At 38.9% G+C, this 22,630-nt stretch overlaps 2 protein-coding genes across 5 annotated transcripts in view; both read right to left on the bottom strand.

Annotated features, from left to right (window-relative positions):
- cacnb4a (calcium channel, voltage-dependent, beta 4a subunit) overlaps positions 1 to 3,406 on the bottom strand; it is a 40,266-nt gene extending 36,860 nt beyond the window's left edge. For 3 of the 4 annotated variants that reach the window (XM_044366270.1, XM_044366272.1, XM_044366273.1), the window contains exons 1-2: positions 3,125 to 3,406; positions 516 to 599 (exon numbers count right to left, since the gene is read on the bottom strand). In XM_044366270.1, coding sequence (XP_044222205.1) covers positions 516 to 599; positions 3,125 to 3,187 — 147 coding nt within the window. In that variant the 5' untranslated portion in view covers positions 3,188 to 3,406. The remainder of the gene's footprint in view (positions 1 to 515; positions 600 to 3,124) is intronic. The other variant, XM_044366271.1, reaches the window with a different exon arrangement.
- A 2,294-nt stretch (positions 3,407 to 5,700) lies between these two features.
- Positions 5,701 to 21,753, bottom strand: stam2 (signal transducing adaptor molecule (SH3 domain and ITAM motif) 2). The gene is made up of 14 exons (XM_044366088.1): positions 21,499 to 21,753; positions 19,443 to 19,527; positions 19,170 to 19,245; positions 18,288 to 18,383; positions 17,911 to 18,057; positions 14,863 to 14,932; positions 14,252 to 14,450; positions 13,407 to 13,501; positions 13,182 to 13,264; positions 12,171 to 12,258; positions 11,986 to 12,040; positions 11,571 to 11,718; positions 9,807 to 9,973; positions 5,701 to 8,284 (listed from the first exon to the last, which is right to left on the bottom strand). Exons 1-14 carry the CDS (start codon positions 21,536 to 21,538, stop codon positions 8,098 to 8,100), a joined length of 1,536 nt encoding a protein of 511 aa, XP_044222023.1. The 5' UTR covers positions 21,539 to 21,753; the 3' UTR covers positions 5,701 to 8,097.
- Between the last annotated feature and the right edge of the window lie 877 nt (positions 21,754 to 22,630).

The following is a 22,630-nucleotide window of genomic DNA, read 5'->3' as shown; positions in this document are numbered from 1 at the left end:
CTTGGTCACAATTTGGCTATTGGCAATAGATACTTATCAAAAACATTTGTTTATGTTATGTGTTTATTATGATAAATATGAACATTAGCTGATATGTTCTCATCAGATATATAATAATATAACTTTAAAGTATTTGTGTTTTCCTCAAGAAGACCTTCATGAAGTGTGAGCTAAGCTGTACAGCTGACTGTTAGCAGGCCGAGTCAGCTCACTGCTGACACTGCTGTAAGAAGGTTACTGTACATGCTAAAAACTACTGAATGTTAACATACTGACATTTAGATAGCATGAAACACTTAGCATCAGAGAATGTTAACATGTTCATACTGACATATTAACATACAAACAGTTAGTAAGTAATGTTTACTCAATTATACTCCAGAACGTCTGGGTTGTTAGTCTATACCCTAATGTTTTTACATTACATTAAAAATACGCTCCATTATTTAAAAAATAATATAATATATCTAACAAGTGAAAAAATTAAATAGTGCTGATGTAATAAAATGTCCTACCTGTCGGAGGATGAAGCTGGTGGAGGTGGTGCTGCCGTCTGACCTCTTCAGTCGGCTGCGTCTGGAGTAAGTCCCTCTGTTAGCCTGGTGGGAACAAAACACACATATTAAATCCTCTCTTTCACCTTCTTTACTCGTGTCTCACATTTTTTGCTGTATTGTCCCTAAATTTATCCCTCACTCTCTTCTACACTAACTCAAGGACACCTTCCCCCCAGCAAGCCCATTAAAACACAGTTTCTCTGCCCCTGGGGTTGACAGGGGCAGCTGCCTCTTTTCCATTGTGATGACCCGATTACATGAAGTCAGTGTTTTCCTGCTTTATCAAACACTCATGACAAAATCAACAAGAAATTGCTTTTTACGTGAACATTTCTGGGATTCACAGACTCCCTTTATCCTGACCCACTTTCACATGCAGTAAATTGTTTCAGCGCTTGAGGAGCTAATGAGGTAACACTTCACCTGATATGCAGGAGGAGGGGGGAAATATGATAAATGACTTCACTTCTCAGCCTTTTGCACGCTGGAAGTGCGGCATCCTTTCCTCCATTAAAAATAATCTCCCCTACAAGCTTTTCTGAGGTTTACTTCATTCCCAGGACAGATGCAAATAAAAACTTGAGCACATCAGACAAGGCTTCCTAAGGGAGACAGGAGGGTGCATCCCTCCTACACAAGTCCAGCACTCTATATAACGAGTACCCTTTGTGTGGGGGACAGGAGCTATTCAGCCAGTGAAGCCTCAGATTAGACTGCTCACTTTAGATTATGCATTTACATATTACATTCATCTTCTTGATTAATACATTCATTAATTAAAGTGTGAAAAATTTCCATCACAGTTTTCTAAAGCCTAAGATGACATCCTCCAATTGCTTGTTTTGTCCAAAAGATCATAAGTCAGAGTCCACATACTCGCTTGCTCAGGAGCTTTTGACCGTATCACACAGTCCTCATCAGCAGATTGAGTTTGCTCAGTTGTCATGCAGCTGCAGATATTCAATCTTCCCATGATTATATGAGATGTTCATTTCAATAACACAAAAGACAAAGAAAACCATTCGTTGGTTTTCTTCGTCTTTTGTGTAAAAATGATTCAAATGATTAATCAATTACCAACAGTTTCTGATTTATTTCTTGTCTATAGACTGATCGATCAATAGACTAATTCTTTCAGCTCTACATTCATTGTATCACGAACACATCATGTTGTTTATCTCTCTGACTCTGTCTGCTGTTCTTGACACCATCTGTCTGTACACATACCTCTACCCACGATTATACTGCATATACTGTCTATTCAATAAATGATGAATTCCTTTATGATATACATAGCCAAGCACCTTCATACAGTGCTTAACATTCTCTACCTGACTTGCACTACTTATGTCTATCATTGTACCATGTTTATTCAATACATAGCTACTGTTAAAGTTATTAGAGCTATTAGAGTCAGAGGATCTAGTTTGAGTTCAGTCTCTTATTTCATGGCTTATTGTTGTATTTTCTTTCTAATCTCCTAGTTTGTTTTATGATTGATGTGCCCAATTTCCCTCTTCCTTTAATAAAATTCTCCATCTATCTATTTGGTTTGGGTGATATAATTATTCCATGAAATGATATAAATTTGTCTACCATCAGAAATGTTGTCATACCGTTAATACTGTGATATAGTCTTACCTTCAATATCTCAGGTTATTTAAGGACACTGTGGGCAATATTACAAATCAATAAGCAGGTTAGATTTATAGCTACTCTGGATGTTTATGTGATTTTTTGCATTAATGTGATGACCTACCTTGATCTGTCAGGTATTTCATTTGCTTGATTAACAAAAAAAATAAAAAAGAAAAGAAAAAAGACATTCCTGTCTGGTTACTTTAACCATTAACAGCTTTTCAACTGATTTTCCAGAAAAAAATACTGAATCAATAAATCAATATACTGTATCAATATCACCATATACAGTTCCATTTATCATTCCATTTAAAGGATTTTATCCATATCACCCTCTCATTTTATCTATATTTATCTATAAAACAAAACTTTCAAGAGGGATTTTTAGGCATTTAAGGACACTAACAGTAGAAGAAACTATTAATTACAGCCTTTTTCAGTTTTGACTGTATGGTAACATCTAGCCTTTTTGAAAAAGTGACCAGGTCCATCTCATGCATCATGAGTGGAGTTCCATCAGAGGATGTTGAATAATTAAGCATCCAATTTCATTTCTTTTAAAATAAATCACACTGTCAGCACACTGCAGGACCTGCTCTTCAGTTTGACTAATGACACCTCGGGGGCTCATTAGGAATTAGGAAAAATCCAGCTCCAGTCAAACAGAGAGCAGCTCAATGAGTTTATGTGTCCCTGATGATCAGGCTTCATTTTGTTAAATGTATTTTCAATGTTGAAGGTTTAGATACTGGTTTATCTGTATATTAGTCAAGTTTTCTTAGTTATATATGTATGGAATAATTGTATGTGTTGCAAAGTAACTGTATAAAGAGAAGAGAAGAGAAGAGAAGAGAAGAGAAGAGAAGAGAAGAGAAGAGAAGAGAAGAGAAGAGAAGAGAAGAGAAGAGAAGAGAAGAGAAGAGAAGTACCTGAAACACAGGCTTCTGCAGTCCCTCTCCTATCCCGTGTCGGGTATAGATGTGCCGGGACATCTCAGCCAGTTCGTCGGTCCAGGGCGGGGGCTGCCGCTCTGTGCCGCTCCACTGGAACTGCTGCTGCTCCGGTGTCGGATAGTGGACCGCCGGCTCCAGCTTTGCTTCGGTTCCGCCAACAGAAGAGAGAACCCTGGTGTATGCTGCTCGGCTGTGTCCACAGCTGAAGATGCGTCCTGCTCTGCAGTAACGCTGCACAGATGATGCTGGAGTATCCTCACATACCTAACATACCCCTCCCCCTACACTCCCAGCACACAGGGATACAGCAGTGCTGCGTTCAGGATGCAACATAAATATCAGCACTGTAACTGTAACTGCAACATGATGCACATAAGCACCCAGCTATAATATCTATCTAAACATATTGAAATGTACAGTAGACGTGCACGACTCTCCAGTAGGATACAGTGTATACTTAATTCTCACAGTTCTTTTCTCATCACATTTTACACTTACCATTTTATTTTTGTATCCTTGATGTCCATATTTTCTCTTTCTTCCACATTTTCATGTCCAGTATTGCTCCATTTTTCACATCTCATGTTTTGTATCAATCTTTAACATCTCTTACTTAATAATAACTGTATTGTACATGATTTCTACTCTATTTCAATGTCATTTTGCCTTCATTTGCCAAATTTGAAAAGGTCTTTTTCTCTGTTTTCATCCTTACTTTCACTATGCACTGCATAGTGTACTGTTTACAATTCTATATGCACAAATGCATCTTTGAATCTTGAGAATGTTAACAGACCAACTAGTTATCAAAAATATTCTCCTTACAGATGGATTTGACTTCCGAGGCTCTGCATGCAGTAGCCTACGTACATCTGGCACCATCTTTACAACTGATGTAACTGCTTTAATAGAAGACAGTGACTAGCAGCATGTAGGTGTTATAAGTTCGCATCACAAAGTATTGGAGGAATCCAAATAATGACCGTTTGAGCTGATTTGTTGAAAACCAATGAATGCTTATTCTATCAAACTCTATCTTATCTATTTTGGGGGGATGCTCCGAATCTAAATTGTGCTGGAATGACTCTGAACACCTGCTTCCCCTCTTTCTATACTATAATTGTATGAATCTGTCAATCATTTCGGGAGAATTTAATATACATAAAATGAAATGGTCTACATGGAAACCACCATAACATGTTTAAATTTGACTTCTTAATTTATAAAGCTACAAGAACCATCAGCATGTTAAAACATTGAAAAGTTAACATATTAGACGCTTGCTCTCGTATCTTTACTTCCTTCTTATCTGTATGTTTCTTTCTTTTTTTGTTTTAATGCACACCATGGTATATATGTTATGTAAGAAACATGCACAGCTGTTTGTTGAGGTTGTGCATGCTGCAAAAAAGTCACAATATCCTTTAATTTTTAATTGAAATATTACATATTTATATGCCCTGAAGCCAAACTGGGTTAGGTGTGTATAAACAGGTATAAACATTTATAGAGAAATGAATGAATGAAAGGATGGAAGGAATGAAATATCTTTATGCTTGTGTCAAATGTTGTCAAAGCTGCAGCTGATTGTAGCTCAGTGATTTAGGATTTATAAATACTGTAGTCCAAAAAAAAAAATCTTATCAGCAGGTGCCGTTGTTAATACCTTTGGTGGTTGTGTGATTAAAAGGGTTTAAGTATATGCATGTTGACAAGATGCACATTCTGATGGTGGCAGTTGGAGTTTACGAGGAGCATTTGAAGGCAGTATAAACTCTCCACCACTGCACCAGCATGACCTGGCATTTGGCTTGGACTTCACAGCCAGGTCATTTTCCTCAAGATACTATAAAAAACAACAACAAAATAACACTAAAACAAGAAGGAATAAAACAAATATATAAATACATAATAATGGTGATATAGTACATAGATAGATAGATATCATGCAAGCACTTTAACATGGATTTTGCGTATGAAAGGTGCTAAATAGATAAAGTTCATAATTATTATATTTATGCATTTATATATTTTTTAAAGACTTTTTACTTTCAACAGATGCAATAGGGCTGTTTTCACTTCACTTAAAAATAAAACAGGCCAGTTTTATCTCTTCAAATCCAATCAGGACAAACAACAGATGATAAAATCTGCTCAGTCGTCCTCAGCAGACAGAGCTACCAGCTGTGCTGTTTTCAGACAATCTCTCTGCAGGTCTGTGGAAAGCCTTTAGACTGTGTAGCCTGGTGGCATCCTGCAGGATAACCTGTGGCGTCTGGCCTTGGAAAAGTATTTCAAAGATCCCCAGTGCATCTTACTGAAGAGCAAGAACTATAAAAAGGCTTAGTTCAATGAATAAATCATGTCGCCTGAGTAATGATCATATTATTGGCTGGTTCGGCATGTGCAGCTGGTGGTGTGTGTAGGGAATATGAGGAGCTAATTAGGTGAACAGTGACTACTTTCAACCGTGTTCTTCTTAAATGTATAAATGTAATTACTTACATACATCCAGAAGAACTGCAGGAAGAACGGACCGCTCTCAACATGGGTCAGTGTTGGTTTTTTTTATTATTTCAAAAGGACATTTTAAGTTTGCTCTGTTACAAAAGCAGTTTTAAAATCCTGGATAAAGGAACTTTTCCTGGAATATTTTAAATATACAGAATTATACATAACCAGCGGATTCTGAGACAGAAGTTACCCTCCAACGTTGTGTCCATGTCATTCTTTGATTTCTACAGAAAAACAAGGCATCCAGTGGTAAATAAATGTTTACAAAGCTAAGGTGCAATGTCAATGTCACTGACAAAACCAGCTATTTTACATCTAATATACAATGCCTTTAATATGAGGCAAGTAAAGGAAATATAGACCGTTCTGGCTAGTTATAAGTATGGAGCTACTGCAAAAGACTGTAGAATCTATGAAAGCTGCTCCTTAATTTTAACCCCCAAAATTAAAGAAAAACAATAGGCTTGAAACATGATGTCTCACTCTCTCTCTTTTTTCATATTCAACAACTAATGATGTCTGAAAAAAAATGTTGCTCTGCTTACATTTTGCCTGGAGTTAAGTAAAAGCACAAGCAAAGTAATAATAATTACACATTCTCCAAACAATGAAAATTATACACATAATGTTTCAATATATATATAAATCAAAGTACAAGCAATGTCATCAGCAATTTTGAAATTGAAGTGTAGAGGCCTGAAACATCTTAGTCGTAGTCGTGCATTTGCATAAAACATGGGATCCCACCAGGTTCCACCACATGGAAGAAACCCCACACAGGAAGATGAGAGGCAGGAAGGTACTGATGTCATGAACAGATGCAGCATTTCAGCGGATGAATTAACACACAAAGAGATCCAACAAACTAAGTCTGTTTACCCTAAAAATCGGATGAAAAATCAGTTTCACTTCACGACGATGAAGAACCTATCAGGAGTAAGCCCTCGAACATGTACATGTAAAAAAAAAAAAAAAAATGCACACATACACACAAACAAAACATCACCTTAAATATCTTAAATGCAACCACAGAATGCATTACAAGGCAGTGAGTTTATGGAAAAGTCATTTTTTTTTGAAGCACTTACACAAATATAACTGTTAACATACATATCTGATAGCTGAAAAATAGAATTTGTACTTCAGAGATTCTCTTCAAACTGCAGATCAGCTAAAGTGATGGGATGCTGGTGAGGGAGAAAATGGAGCTCCTGCCTTTTAAATAATGACACCCACACTTTGTCCTGAAGCAAGCACATGTGCCCTGTCCCACAGATTTGATAAGTGCTGGCTTAGCAGAAAACACGAGCTCCCACATCATTTCAAAGTGTTCCAATCATTCAGTGCAAACCGCACTAAAGGACAAAGACATGATCAGAATCAGCTGGACCCTCCTTCAGATTTATCCACCTACAGACTTAAAAAAATAAGATGGCTTACGATTAAAAACTAAAAGAAGCTAAATCACAGATGAAGGACGTTTAGGCCGTGTCTACATTAATATGGATACATTAAAAATGCTGAAGGCTGATGGCCATACATGAACATTTTGGAGCAGATGCGTTTGTCCTGTCCACACTGCAATGTTTCTGCAGAAAGCTCTGTATTTTAAATCATCCGTCTTACAATTATCTGACTGATCTGCAGAAAACAGCTTGTGTAAAAACATTTCACTGGCTGCGACTGTGACTCAAGGCATATTTTTATACTTCAACTCTATCATAGTCAAGTCAATACAGTGATTTTGTATTGGGCTGAAAGTGCTGCCAAAATGCTTCTCATGCACATCAGTACTGTGGTTAAATGCATCCAGTGTGGACACTTACAGAGGACTGCAGCTGGAGCCGACATGTTGCTTTGGCTAGACAAGTTAGTATGAATAAAAAAGGCCAAAACTGAGAGAATTTCAAGATGTATCTGGCTTAGTGTGGACATGGCCTAACTCCTCAGAACAGGACGTGTTGAGTGAAAGCTATGAATAGTGTCAAATTGTGGCATATGCGAGTTGCTCAGTGTTGAAATATGGATTTTAAAATGCTAACTTGAATTAGGCAACAACTGTTCATTACATGGTCCTGTACTAGTGGGCAAACCCAACTCTTCTTCTGTGTTGACCTCTGAAGACCAGCGCCGCTCTCACTGTCAGCGGGGAAAAAAGCTCCTGACGCTGAGTACATGCACACAGACACAGTCCTGACTGATGCACAGCACACCTGCGTTTTATACACACCTCAGTTATTTCATATTGCCCAGGGTGTGTTCACTTCGGCTCGTCAGGGACAACAATGGCTATAGGAACGATCCTAAAGCAATTACCACACACACACACACACACACACACACACACAAACAGAAGAGAAGCCAAATGAACACACCACTAGAAAGTGAAATATCTGAGGTATGTATTCATCCCAGGTCAGTGGTCAGTCTGAGTTTTACAGGAGAGGCTGCTGATAATATGCTGCTTGCTGCTGCTGAGGAGCCTGGTGAGGGGGAGCAGCCACAGGATAGGAAACAGGAGGCATGCTGGAGTTGTGATAGGTCGACATGTCCATGGCAACGCCTGCCTGTGGTGGGTAAGGAGCTCCAGCTTGGTTCATGTACTGAGCGTTCATTCCACTGCTGTGAAGATAATACAGACTCTTAGTATCACCAGCAAATATATAAACTGAACCTTAACATGTAAAAATTATATCTTTTTTTTTTTTTTTTAATATGTGGCAAATACATCTTCAGTAGTTCTTTTCACGTCTTTTTTGAGTAGAGCAGTAATTCAACCTATACAAGATTCAAAGCTGCATCAAGCTTGTGGATGCTTGGAGTTTCTCTGGGACACGCTCCAGGAACAAAATGATCTATCAATCAATCTAGCTACTTGTACTCCATCCATCTGTCCACTTTCTGCTGCTAATGCACTCTACTTTCTGTACTCTTTCCCTACTTTTATACTGTCTATGAAAGAAAGCAGAATCAGTGGAACAGTGGACACAAAAGAACACCTATCCTTAGAAATGGCAATAAAGGACAGTTAAAAGCAAATGGATATAAGCCTTTCTGGCAAAAAAGCTGTCTACTTTTCACAGCTAAAAGCCCTAAAACTTTACACTCAGTTGTGAAATTTAGAAGTTGTACTATTTCTATATTACTGGCCAACAAGTGGGGAATCATGTTAGCTGTGATTTCTTGCGTGTAGAATAACTGATTTACATAAAGCAACTGTTTTTTTTAAAAAACAAACAAACAAAAAAACTAGAGTAACAGTAGCTTAGCTAAATATTCAGCCATGACTTTGAAAATCTTTTAGATAACACTAAGCTACGCTTTCTGTACTCCAACACAACAAACTCCTCCTAGCACTCCTCTCTCCAACTCTGTCATGGCTGAATATTTGGCTGATATTTGTCTTTGGAGCATCTCCTAAGAGTGGCACCAGGACAGACTTAAGGCTACAGACTGTTATGAGTTTATTGACAGCTGCACTGTGCGACATGGATCTAATAAACTTGGGTGCGACATCAAGTTTGATGTATGTAGACTGCACGATGATCACACCTACTGAATCATAGGCTACGACGCAAGTCAATATACAAGAAAACGTCATCAGCGTACGTCAATCATCTGCGCCGCTATAGTGGTAAACAATGGAGCTAAGCAAGAATAGAGCTTTCTATGCTACATCCTTCTTAGCGCGGCCATGATAACAGCTGGAGGACACATCATACAAACAAGGCTTCTGCTGCCACAACTCAACAAGATTTTCTTCTTTGATGGAATTCCAAACATTTTGTTTTGCTCATTTTACCTCCATCCTTTGGTTTAGCATCAGTGCCATGTTGATCAGTGCATCATTTCATGCTGCATTCCTATTGTTGTTTAGTAGACGTAGGTCGTAGCAGCAGTCACATTGTGAGATAGTTGTCCTAAATTTCTGACACTGTCAGAACTTGTCCCAGGCTATCTTTGGTCGCAAGACCATGACAACAGCCATGTTTGAACATCTCTCACAGTGCGATGTAGGAAACCGTTTCAGAGCCACAACCAAAGTAATTGCCACATTTCTTTCATGTTGGTCTTTTGTCTAGGACAGCCCAAAATCGCACAGTGTATACCCGGCTTTACGGATCTTGTTCCCAGTGTTTCTTACCTCATGTATGGAGGCTGAGCAGCTTGGCTGTTGGGTGGGGCTGAGACGTTGGGGGGCAGGGAATGCAGTGGTCCCGGCTGGTCATTGGGCAGAGTGTAGGGCTGAGCAGGGGGAACCTGGGGCATCGCTGAAGGCAGGTATGGACCGCCGGCTGGGCCGAGGTAGCCCTGAGCAGACCAGAGAGAGAGAGGCAGCTTGTCTTTATTGAGTGCTGAGAGGATGATGGATATCACAGTTTTTCCTTTCTTTACAAGATGTGGGGCCACCTCCCAACCCCCATGCCTTAGTAGTTAAAGCGCCCACCATTAACCTCAACATCATCGTTCCTTATTTCGCTCCCCTCATATCCCGTCATCTCTCTAATGTCACTATTTTGCCACCATTGTCGATTCTCTAAACTCCCACACTAACAAATCTGTTATCTCTCCTCTCTTTTAAGTAAAGGGCAGGTAGCAGCTTCTCACTTTCGCAGGTAAAATGACAGACATGGCCAGTGGCAAGTCATATCACCTAGTGCTACACCTCCATCACAGAATAAATTTCCTGATAGAAGTGGAAATTAAATATTATATACACAAATAAGGAGAGAAAACTAGTAAAAGAGTACAAATTAAAAACCTACTAAAACAGAAAAAAAACTACTTAACACTTTCATACAGTTCATACAGTAGCTGCTGTGGAAGATTATATAAAGTATGAAAATCAGAATCATATTTTTGTGATTTTAGATGCTCATGTATAAAAGGAATTCTTGTCACTGCAGGTGCACCTGTTTGAGAGTTTTAGAGTGCTTTGCCAAATAAAAAAAAAAATGATGAAGGGCAAATAAAAAGCTGAGCAGCTTTCTGGAGCTGACCTGCCCAGCGAATTGGACGTTTTTCTAAATCACTGGGGAGGGACAGTGACATCAATCATTATAGAGAAAACAGCCAGTGCCAAGAAAACCCAGGCAGCCTCCAACTCTCCAGGGAGGAAAAAAAAGGCTGATTGAATGTCAACCTATCAGGATGAGTCTAAGAAACAACTGCGTTACAGGTCGAATATAACACACACAAGAAAAGGGTGTGAGAGACAAAATATGACCAAAAAAAAGGTCAAGTATAATCACATAACTGCTCTGAATGATCCCCCCATCCTACATAAGTCTTCTGTTGTCTCCTTGAAATAATAAAGAATCACACTGACAGATCAATTGCATCAGTAGACAAAGAGCACACTCATTGTTGGTGTTCAATTATCCAGGGTACTCGCAGGTGGGTGCACACACACCTCCTCTTTAACACGCAAAGCCTCCAGCATTTATTGTTCTGAACTGTTGTATGATCAGTTGTATGTTATGTATGACTTAGCTCTGCTTTTTATTAAGAGGACAGAGATGAGACAGCTGCAGTAAACCAACAAGAATATTGAATAATATGATTTGAAATTGAACAGGAATACCTTCATTCATTCATTCTAGAGAGAAAATCCAGAGTAGACAGAGTTAATACATGAATTGGAACACAATCGAATGAAACAAGCTAAGCTAGCTTACGTCTGTTATTTTGTGCTCTGTCTTGTGTCCTTTTCATTTAGATCCATGCTGCTCTACAGCATTTTTGTTATTGATTTATTGATTATTTAGACAGTCTTACTGTGTTAATGTCCTTTGAGACAGAAAGTCCTTCCTTATGATTCAGAGCAACATAAATAAAAACATCCCACAGAAAATGTGAAAGAATCTCTTGTATTAAATGACAGCACAGAGGACAGCGTTTTTCTGACCTGCATGGCTACAGCTGAGTTGGTTGGTCCGTACTGCGTCTGCATCTTGGAATAGGGGGAGTAGAACGGAGCCTCGTTCATGAGCTTGTTGTAGAGCTCCAGGGCCTCCAGAACTTTCACGTTCAGCTCTGACAACTCTGAGTGTTTCCTGCAACATGAAGAGACACATTTAATGGACAATAAATATTTGTCTTTTGTATAACAGTGTAATTGGCCAAAAGATTTTCCCACTGAAGTTTCTCAATCATGGCCTTCTGAGGTCTTGACAGCCAAGGCTCCATCATTACTGTCATTATCCTAAAATTCATAGTAGCTGGAATGGATGTTAAATAATCTCACACACCTAGCTGGGGCTTAAACTGATCAGTTTTGATATACGTAGATACATAACAAGTCCATATGTAGCACACATTACCTGTCAATCTCCTGTAGCTTCTCATCAATCATCGGGTTCATCTGCTCACATGCACCTGTTCAGTCAAATATTCACCAGTTGGGGAGGGAAACAGAAACAGAATTAGAAAACAACACTGTAGCTTAGACCAACTGCAGCCGTCACTGGCAGAGCGGTTACATTTACACCAGCATTAAGGTTTATACCCTCCAGCTGGAGCAGCTCTGGGGAGTCAGGAGCCGGATCAGCAGGGTCTGCGTTCTGCAACAGTGCCAGCGTTCTGTCCATCTTCCCCTGCAGGAGGAAGAATGGAAATGGCAGGTTTAGGAGGGTAATTGAATTGAAGGCTTTTTTTTTTTTTTTTTTTTTTTTAAACACAAATGTACAGAACTGTGCAAGAGTTTTAGGCACTAAAACTAAAGGGAGGATGCTGTCCAAGATAATGTAATGAATGGCTTTTATTTATCAGTTAACGTCATACGAAGTTGAGTAAACAGCAGAAACTTAAAGTAAATCAATATCTGCTGTGAGCAGCTTTGCCTTTAAAACAGCAGCAGTTCTCCTCGGTTCACTTGAAAACAGTTTTTCATGGTAGCTTGCAGGTAGGTTGTTGTAACCATCCTGAAGAGAGAATGTTCTTCTGTGGGTTTATTATTTAGTTCATCTCAGGTGCTTCTTCATGTTAATCCCAGACTGACTCCATGATGTTGAGATCAGGGCTCTGTGGGGGCCAAACCATCTGTTGGAGGACTCATCATTCTTCTTGTTGCTGAAAATAGTTCTTTATGACTCTAGCTGAATGCTTGAGGTCATTGTCATGTCATGAATAAATTTGGATCCGATCAGACACCTCCGTGATGGTATTGCATAATGGATAAGAATTTTAACAACTAGGGTGCCTAAAACTTTTGCACAGTACTGTATGAGAGATTATTTAAGAAAGCAAACACTGGAATAATGTGAAAGATTTCATTTTACAAGACAGTTTTACTGCAAGATGTGTTTTCATGCACACACAGTTTCAGATAATAACAGTTATGATCACCAACTTTAAGGTTACTAGTGTGTAACTGGAAAGCAGCACTAGAAGAAAATCATTCATTTAAATATATTTGCTTGACACTGAGGCATATTTACAATGTTTTTCCAATCTATGTTTACAATCTTTGTACACCACTATCACAGGACTTTCACTCCAGACTTTGCAGAAGTGTTACCTCATCAATGAAGACGGGTTCAGGCTCCACTTTGGTTTCAATGCTCGTCTCTTCAGGACTGGCTGTCTTTTCGACATAAGCCACTGTGGAAGAAAAGCTTAAGTTAACTAACTAACTAACTTCCCCAGGTTTAAAATCAATAGGCTAAGGCTCATGCAGAGCTCTCATGCTTTGCACAGGTGAAGGGGTTACTGTATTCACTTTTAGATTAACAAAAAGACCTACCTGTCTCTGGTTCAGCGTTCAGATTGGTTGTGACAAAGTTGGAGGGGAATAGACCCACTCCTCTGTGGTTCTCTCCTTTCCACCAGTTTGGATCACTGGAAGCAAAAAAAAAGCCATGAAACATCAATGCATGAGCTTCAGAGAATAAGCAGCTCTGAACATTCAGAGCCACCATGATATAAAAATGTTTGATTAAATAAAAATGCATTCTGAACATATGGTGTCTGTGACTGATCTGCATAAATCTGTTGTTAAGTGGGTTATACTGAGTCTTCCAGTGTTTTCTCAGCTTTATTTGTGCAACAGACTTTGTTATGTTATTCAAATTGATATAAATCTACAGTGTATGGAGCAAATTTAGAGTATAAATCAAGAAGGTTGTATAAAATGATGCAGTTCTTTTAAGGCTGCTTGACTTATGATGATCACTGAGTGGAAATCAGTTTATGCACTTTGGTTATATCACTCCAAAAACACATATATACACACTATATGCTCACTATATTCTCAAGCTCTCATCTAACTGCATCTCTGAACTTGTGGGTTCAAAAACTGGACAAAATGAAACCAACACACGGCCATGTATAAATATATCCTATATTAAAAATTCTGAGATAATAAGATTTGGTTTCATACTCAGACATATTGTCAACAAACCCCCGGACATTACAAGCTTTATAATATAGGATTTATTGCATAAATGTTGTATTGGACTGCATGTACCTGAAGATGATGCTTGTCTGTATATCACAACATAAAAAAAATATAACTGCTTTTAACAAAACCAATTACAGTCTGACATGAATCTGTCATGAGTGATGATTGGACGTGTTTTGAAACATTACCTGTCATCCAAAACCAGGATGAGTTCTCCAGTTTTGAAGGTCAGCTCGTTATCTTCAGCCGCTTCAAAATCGTAAAGCGCGCGTACCTTCCGCGCCTCCTGTCCTCCGCTGCCGTTGGTGTAGTTCGGGGGGTCGGAGGTCACGGTCAGGGGTCGCGTCTCCGCCTGTTGCTTCTGCTCCTGCAGGGACAGCTCGATGGCTGGGGGAGGGAGGGAGGGAGGGAGGGATGGGTGGAGTTATGGATAGGAAGGAGAGAGGTGAAGAAGAGAGAGAGAAGAGGAAAAAAAAAGGATGTCTGTCAAATATCTGACACATATGGACACATCAGGACTCATCATTTTTGTTTTTTTCTTCCCTATTAGAATCCAAACAGCTCTCAGAGGATTGCTTGCATGTAGGATGAAACTAATCAATAATGTAGGCGACGAATCAACCTTTTGATGCATTGGAGCATAAAATCTGCTTAATAATTCAAACGGTTTACTCCTTCTAAAAACAAATATAGTTCAGAGCAAATCGGTACAAACTGAAAACAATAAGCCTCAGACAAATCCTAGATATTAATGATTGATGATGATGATACAGTTATATGCAGTGAATCATGGCTTTACCTTTAGCCAGGTCGTCATCATCATCAGTTGCTTTGCTCACAGCAGGTGTGCTGGCCTTTGCGCTGGAACCCTGTGGTCAACATAGACAGATAAGGTCAGGTCTGTGTGTGTCTGTATACATACAGGGATGAGTGAGACTGTAGCATAAAAGACTAGAGGTGAAAAGCAGATTTACAGTGATTGTGATGCCACCTGCAGTTGATGTTGGGTCCTACATGTTGGTGAGAAATGTGACTAGCCTTGAGACAGTAAACCGTCCACACAGCTGTCTCATTATCTTTTGTCTCAGATGACCCGAGGCAGCTCTCTGACATGGCAATGAGGTCAAAGTGGACAAAATAGGTCAACTGGATCTTACTGCTAGTGTTAAACAATGACTGTTCACACCCACATATTCACAGTGGGTGAAAGAGAGGCGGATTAAACAGAGTACAGGTCACGAGTGAGGGCAGCTTTTTTTTTTTTTTTTTTAAAGATTGTTTTGTATGGCACTTTTGTTTTATTTGACATTTTAACAGTACAATGAGAACAGTCTTGGAACCCATCGGCTATCTGACTGATGACGATTTAGCCTTTTGGGACAACGGCCAATATTTCAGGGCTTCCGGTGTAGCCGGCGGATATCCGGATGACGGATAATGATATCCAGGACAAGACTTCCTCTTCCATGTGTCGGTTGTTGTTTACAATCAAATTAGCAACTTGAGATGGTCCAGATGACATGTCAGCTGATCTGTATAACCAGATACAGATATATGAACGCAGATACATTTTTAAAAAGCTAATAAAAAGCTAAATCATCCTCAGACGATAGATGATGGGTTCCGAGATCGCATTTCAGCCAATGCCTTCCACCTCTTCTGCTCTCCACAGGGACTGTTTACCTGCATGCAACCAAAGCCTGCTCAAACATGATTGGTCAATACTACTCAGACTATAAACGGAAACCAGAAAGCTTGTGGTACCAAAATCTTGTCCCGTTGCCTACAGATTCTGCGTTTATATGCATCATATCTGTTTATACAGATTACAGTGAGACAGGAAACACAGAGGGAGGGGGGTAGTGACAAGTGACAAAGGTTCCTGGCCAGATACGTACAACCGGTATGTGTCTTTAAAGTCTAACACCATTCTACCACCAGGATGCCCCACGATTGAGAGCAAATTTCAGTGGATTATTGCAGAACTGAGAGGCAATCTTTGTGGTTAATTGTCTAGTTTTGAGTGATCGAACAAGCAAAGAACTAATGATCCCTGTAAGTGGAAATAGAACTTGTAAAAATGGCCGTTTGTCAGCAGTAAATATATCAGAGCAAATGCACAATGGAAAATCTCGGGGAAGGAAAAAGGAAGGAAAAACGTTGTGTAGGTACTGTTCAACGTTTCAGTATGAAAACAGTTAAACAACAGCGACTCATTTAAAGCTTTTAAAGCATCTTGATAGGGCTGAATCCAAACTGATAAAACTATTACACCATCTCTGCAGACTTGCAAAAAAACGGACAGTGGCTGCATACCTACCAACACATAGTGGTTTAATGGGTTCATTAATATTGATTTAATGTCTAATTCACCTTAGAAACAGCTTGAGTCACACTACCTGCTGCTGTTTGCTCATCGGCGTCTAGAGATTAAATGTCATACCTGCTGCCTCATGTGCCACCTGCTCTTTATTAAAGCAGGTTTCTCCACTCTGCCCCTCCCACAACTTAATAACGCTGCACACCGCCACCAAACAGAGCACGGCCCGTAGCAACACAGAGGGGATGAGAGAGCAAATTAAACTCAAGGGGTTTCAGGTGATTCTTATAAAAGACACAGTGATGTTTAATAGTCTATGTATACTGTAAACAGATGGAAATGGATCAGTTGTACAGTGTGTTGTATGTATTTGTCTGACATTGTGGATTATTTGTCCAGATTTGTGTATTTATTTTAATTATTAAGTGTTTACCTGACTGGATTATTCAGGATTACATCATTAGACACAAATCTGCAAACATTTTTTTACTTTCTTATGGATCCCTCTTTTCTCCCTTTAAATATCATTTTGAAAATGGCAAAACAAACTCAAAACCATTTCACATCTAAAAGAGGAAAAGCCCTCAATAAACAGCACACAACCAAAACCACCGTCTGCAGAGAAGCTACGACAACAACTGATACAGATGTAGGTCAGCTACTTTACGAGAACCTGAGAGCAAAGTTCACTTCAAACCTTGACACATATAAAAAAGGCCGTTATGTAACGAATCATAATGCAGGGATGTCAAACAAAGAAAAGGAGAGAAAGCAGGAATCGGCTCTGTCTACTACAATCACAAAGAAAGTCCTGATCCCAGAACATACACACACACACACACACACACACACACACACACACACACACAAAACCACTAAATTATGTGAAATATGTGAAGAGGAAATTCCACTGTAAGCTCTCGCCATGTAAACGCAGACAGACAAGCTCCACCCAGCCTGAACCTTCACACCGGCCACACGCTGGTCTCCAGTGAAACCACAGCCATGACAACAGCCTGAGGCTACACAGAAGCCATACACACACACACTTATTTTGTTGCTGTGACCAGGATAAAGAAACCAGCAAAACAAAGGTGTAGGAGAGAGAACTGTGAAGAGAGTAGTAGCTGCTAACAGATGACTTTGTTGAATGATACTCAAATATGAGAGAAAATATTGCTTAATCTGGCTGTGGCTGTTTTCCATTTGTTTTCCAAATTATAATTCCTGTTTGGAAAAAGCTGACTATTATAATGGTGATAGTGGAAGGTGAAATTTGGGATTTACCAAAACATGTGGAACTGTAGGTTTACTTCCAAACTAGGGCTAGGGTTAGAGGCTACCCATAAATGTCAAAGAGATGAAGAGATTAGGGTGTACCTTTTTTTGCCCATTGAGATGAATTGTTTTGTTTTATTAAAAACATTTTTTTTTGAAAAGATGTTTGTCACATGACTAAATGATAGGCTGCACATAAAGAAACTGGAAACAATGCAATGCACGTGATGTAATGTGATGTGAACATACTTGTGAGGATGCGGTGGGGAAGCTGATGCCTTCCTCTTTCAGAGACTTGATGGTGGCGCTGATCAGGCTGAGCTGTGGATCCTTCTGGAAAGTTTCAGCCCACTCCACCATCAGAGCCTTCAGCTTTTCACACACCTTCGGGTGGGCCTACAGAGGACGTGCAAACAAAACAGCTGTGTAAGCTTTCTCCTGTGTGTCTGTCACCTGTGCTAGAAGAAGATGCTAATGGTTGCCCGATAACAGTTAACACTTTTGATCTTTCAGCCAAATTTCCTCAGAATGTTCAGGGAGTACATGTGTGAGGCAAAGGAGAGATATCACAAAAGGGAGATGAAGTTGTAAAATGGGAGCAGTGAGCAAAAAAAAAGGATACACACCCTGTTCAGCACAGTGCGTACTTCACTGGAAAACTCTCTTGAGCAGATTTCCAAGTGAAATATTTTGCCACAGTTTGACACACAGGCACCCAGCAACTGTAAGAGAAGTAGTTGAAATGGTAAAAATGAGATTAAACACCACTTATATAGTGTATTAAACTAAAAAAAACTATAACAATGTATTTCAACAAAGCACACGCTCACGCTACTGAATTATTCATAACATATATTAATAGCAGGTGAAGCTTTTGCAATAAATGGTTTATCATTATAGGGTTTTAGTTGTCTGAATGAGTGAATGCAGAGGTTTAAAAATAGAGCAGGATCATGTGACAGTCTTTTGCTCATGATGACTCAGTCAGAGAAACAGCTCTCATACTCCTCATCTCTGTTCCATCTTCACACTATGAAATGTTCCAATTTCCTGTATGGCTTTAAAAATGGGAATATTACATCAATTATAGCTCAACTGCAGCAAAAATGTGTTGGTGGTAAATGGATATTTTGACCATCTGCTGGAGAAAAGTGAAGAAAAACATATGTGTGGGATAATCATGGTGTTGTAGCTCATCGGTTGATTTGATATTATTAGATTTTGAGTTCACAGGAAGAGAATTTATTCTTAACATAATTTCTAGTTACTTTTTGCTAAGTGCATTTTCATAAAATTGGTCTTTTTTTAATGTAAAACTGTCAGAAGAGTTTGAGCAGAAATGGAAGGATGCATTCACTGATGATGGCAACAACATGCAGCTCCTGTTATTCTGTTGGCTAGAGAAGGTCATACACAGTAGACTTCTTGATGGCATGGTTATCCAAGATTCCCCTTTTGGAAAATAGTCTGTAAAATTTTGTGGTGTGAAAGCACAGTAACAAACTCACATTAAGGGCCTGCATGGCAACATGTGGCACTTTGTGGTTGACTCTTTTCATAATGGATCTCAGACTGTCCTTTGGCCTGAAAGAGAATAGAGTAGAAATTACTGCTTTAAACAAGAATCACTAAAAAACACACAGCAAAGACGCACAGCTCCTGATACGATCTAGTGTAGAGTATTTGCTCTATGTGTCAAACAATCCTACTGTACTGAGAGAGGCTCTTTGAACCACAGTTCTGCTAAAATTCTAACAAGCTCTTCCATGATTCCAGCTTACCCATTGGACGTCGTTCCAATCTTATCACAGATGTCCATAATGAGGCCCCAGTCATCTGTTGTGTTGTTTTCATTGGTTGCCTTCTCTGTAAATGTCAAACAGGGATATATAAATGGTCCAATGAGAAGACATATTCAGTGAAATCCCAGCTGCTTTTCTTCACACACATTTGTGGGCAGACATGCCAATCACAGTGAGTTAGTGTTATTTTACTAATGAATGACAACCATCTGTGAACTGCCACATTTTAAACTAGTTAATGGTATACCAGCAGGTCAGGTTGAAGTTTAAAGAAATCTTGGAAGAGTGATGTAAGTTATTTAAATGTAAAATGAGAACTTCGCAACATTTCCCCCAATAAATTGTTCTGCCAAGATGTCGACACATCTCATCTTGTGATCAGTTTACTTAGTAGGTGACAGTCTAAACAACAAGCATTAAATATGTTGCATTCACTGTGTGCATTAAAGATCAATGTTTTTGACGATGTGGTCTTGGTTTAAAAGGCTGATTCAGCTTTGTGATAAGATTCTATAGAACATCCTGTTTTGTAATGTGCTCACAGGAAATCACTCATATACATAAACTCATAGTAAACCCTGTCATAACACTCGACGTCCTGACTATACAACAAGCACTACACAGTCCACTATTGTCCATCCATAACTGCTATATTATCCTGGAACAAGGACTGTGGTGTTGCAGGGAGAGAAAAACTTGGTGAGAGGTGATTAAATTTGCATGACAATTTGCATGATAACACATTCGGTGATGTTATGAGTCATGTCTGCAACACAAATGACCAAGCTAAAACATCATAATTCACGGTAGTAGAAGAGTCTTGACCAATACTGAAGCAGTTAGTCCATTAATCGATTAGTTGATCAACACAAAAATAGTAGCCTAATTGCCAACAACAGGACAGCAAATGTGCCTATTAATTTTCATTTTCATCATCTGTTAATGTACAGATTATTTTCTTATTTAATAGATCAATCATTTAGCTATAAAATGTCATAAAATGATGAATAATGCCCATCATGCTAATTTTTAACGCCAAGGTGATGTCTTCAAATACCTTGCTTGGTCCAACCAACACTTTTGTTAAATTAGCATTTAAAATATTTTACTCAATCACATTATACACTGAAAAATGACAGATTCTCACAAGTGAGGGGTTTTTAATCAATCCAAGGCAGGGCTGCGTGATATGGACAAAATCAAGTATCACAATATTTTTAACCAAATACCTCGATATCGATATTGCGACAGTATTGTAGGGATGACTACTGGTGCTTTCACTAAATATTTACACCATGGGATTTTTGAGTAATGTGGATATAATGACTAAGTAAATAAAGACAAACAATACAACAGCTGCAACAGTCTGGTAAATTCAGAAAATGACATCACTTTACTGCAATGCAGCTTTTAAAACCCAGGAAAAGACAACACTTATACCATATCATGATATTACGATATTCAAAATCTAGGAGGATATCTAATCTCATATCACAATATCGATATAGTATATTGCCCAGCCCTAATCTAAGGTGAATATCCGAGGGGGGTTTTAATTGTTCTGGGGAATTCCAAAGAGCATTCTCACTATCGACCTCATTTTACACACTTACGTTAATCATCAATGTAAAAGCAAATAATTAAAAGGTTACTGTAAATGGAGAATTGTTAGTGAGTTTCTGCTCTTCTGATTCGGGATCATGTGACTGTGCGGCCAGTCACGGTGAGTATTAATCACACTTAAAGTTTGCGTTAGTTACCAATCAATCACTCATCCTAGCAACTAGACTGATCGATAAACTTCATGGAAGCTGTTGACAACCAGCCAGTTTATCACCTACCCACTGGGAAGGTGGCTGAGACTTGGATGTTGTTGTTGTTAATACTCAAATGGTCCCTGTTGAATAAACTTACAAGGCTACAACCAACTAACTCATGCTAAGCTAACGTTAGCTTCAAGTACTGCTGGCCGTCTCGTTAGCTAACAGCTAGCTGTGACACACCAAACACGACAAACAAGCAGCTATTCACTTACCCACATCTTGATCAAATGGATTTTGGGAAAATAACGGCATACTAACAGCTTAAAACAGTTACACTATTAGAAGAAAGGAAAGTTGTGTTGTTCTCCGGGCTAAACCTAAACAAATAGCTCTTCCGTGTCCATTAAAATCACACTAGTTGCTCTTCCGGAAACTTGGCTGCCTTCAATAACGCCTGAACATTTATTTTTGAGTGTAAGAATTGTACTAGGCAAAAGGTTTTTGTTTTTATATATATTTTTAGCAGGTTTAATTATTTTTTAAAATTATTGTATAGAAGGACATTAACAGAAAATTATCTCCGCACGATATTTGGCACTTGAATTTAACAGCTCTGTCTAGTCTGCATGAAAACAAGCGAAATACTGACATCTAATGGAAAGAAGAGGGTTTTTTTCACAATATCCAGTCCAGGCACAAAGTATTGGTCCCATCCAAGGACATTAGATTGGAAATGAAACTATAAGTTTGTGTGACTGTGATTCAGCTCTAATTTGACGGTACAGTTTGGTACCTGAAGCCCTTGTTATACACAGTCCCCCAGAATCTGAACAATGCAGCGGGATGAAGCTCTTTAGCATATAGCACCAAGAAGTTTGTAAGGACCAAACATTTAAGACCCCCAAAACGACCCCAAGATAAGTCAGTTTTATTTGTTGACCTATAGCCCAATTTCACAAATCACAAATTTACCTAAGGGGCTTTGCAGTGTTTGCAATACAACATCTTCTATCCGTATAGACCTTCAGTTCAAATAAGGAAAATCTTCCCCTCCTAATCATTTCATTTTATATTCATTTGGGGTTTTTTATCTGACTGTTTTTTTATACTGCTTTCACAAGGCTGTTGAAAGCTCCCTTTAAAATTCAATTTTATTGCATTAGAAAAAGTGCAGCAATTAAAGCCCAACTTGGCCAGGTATAGAGGCATCAATTGTACCCGACAAAGAGCCAGTTTGGGTCCCTGGGAGGCAGTAATCACAACTACATGACTCAGCACATGAACAAGACAGATAGATGTGCACACTGGTTGCTTGCACTTGTTGTTTATTGCCATGTTTTGAGATATGCATAAAATACAGTGACTGTGGAAATGTTTGGTGTCTGATGAAGATCTTTGACTGGT

The sequence above is a fragment of the Thunnus albacares genome, chromosome 11 (genome assembly GCF_914725855.1).
Source record: "Thunnus albacares chromosome 11, fThuAlb1.1, whole genome shotgun sequence".
NCBI lineage: Eukaryota > Metazoa > Chordata > Actinopteri > Scombriformes > Scombridae > Thunnus > Thunnus albacares.
Note: the sequence above shows the minus strand (reverse complement) of the source record. Positions and strands in the feature narration are given on the sequence as shown.

Bases quoted from the DNA above. Each gene is read 5' to 3' on its own strand.
- stam2 (XM_044366088.1), bottom strand. From the start codon at position 21,538: ATGCCGTTATTTTCCCAAAATCCATTTGATCAAGATGTGG. The intron at 14,933-17,910 runs GTATGTTCACAT...TGTTGACCACAG, and splicing joins TCCCCACCGCATCCTCACAA to GGTTCCAGCGCAAAGGCCAG. The intron at 11,719-11,985 runs GTAATGTGTGCT...TTCATGTTGCAG, and splicing joins AAGCTACAGGAGATTGACAG to GAAACACTCAGAGTTGTCAG.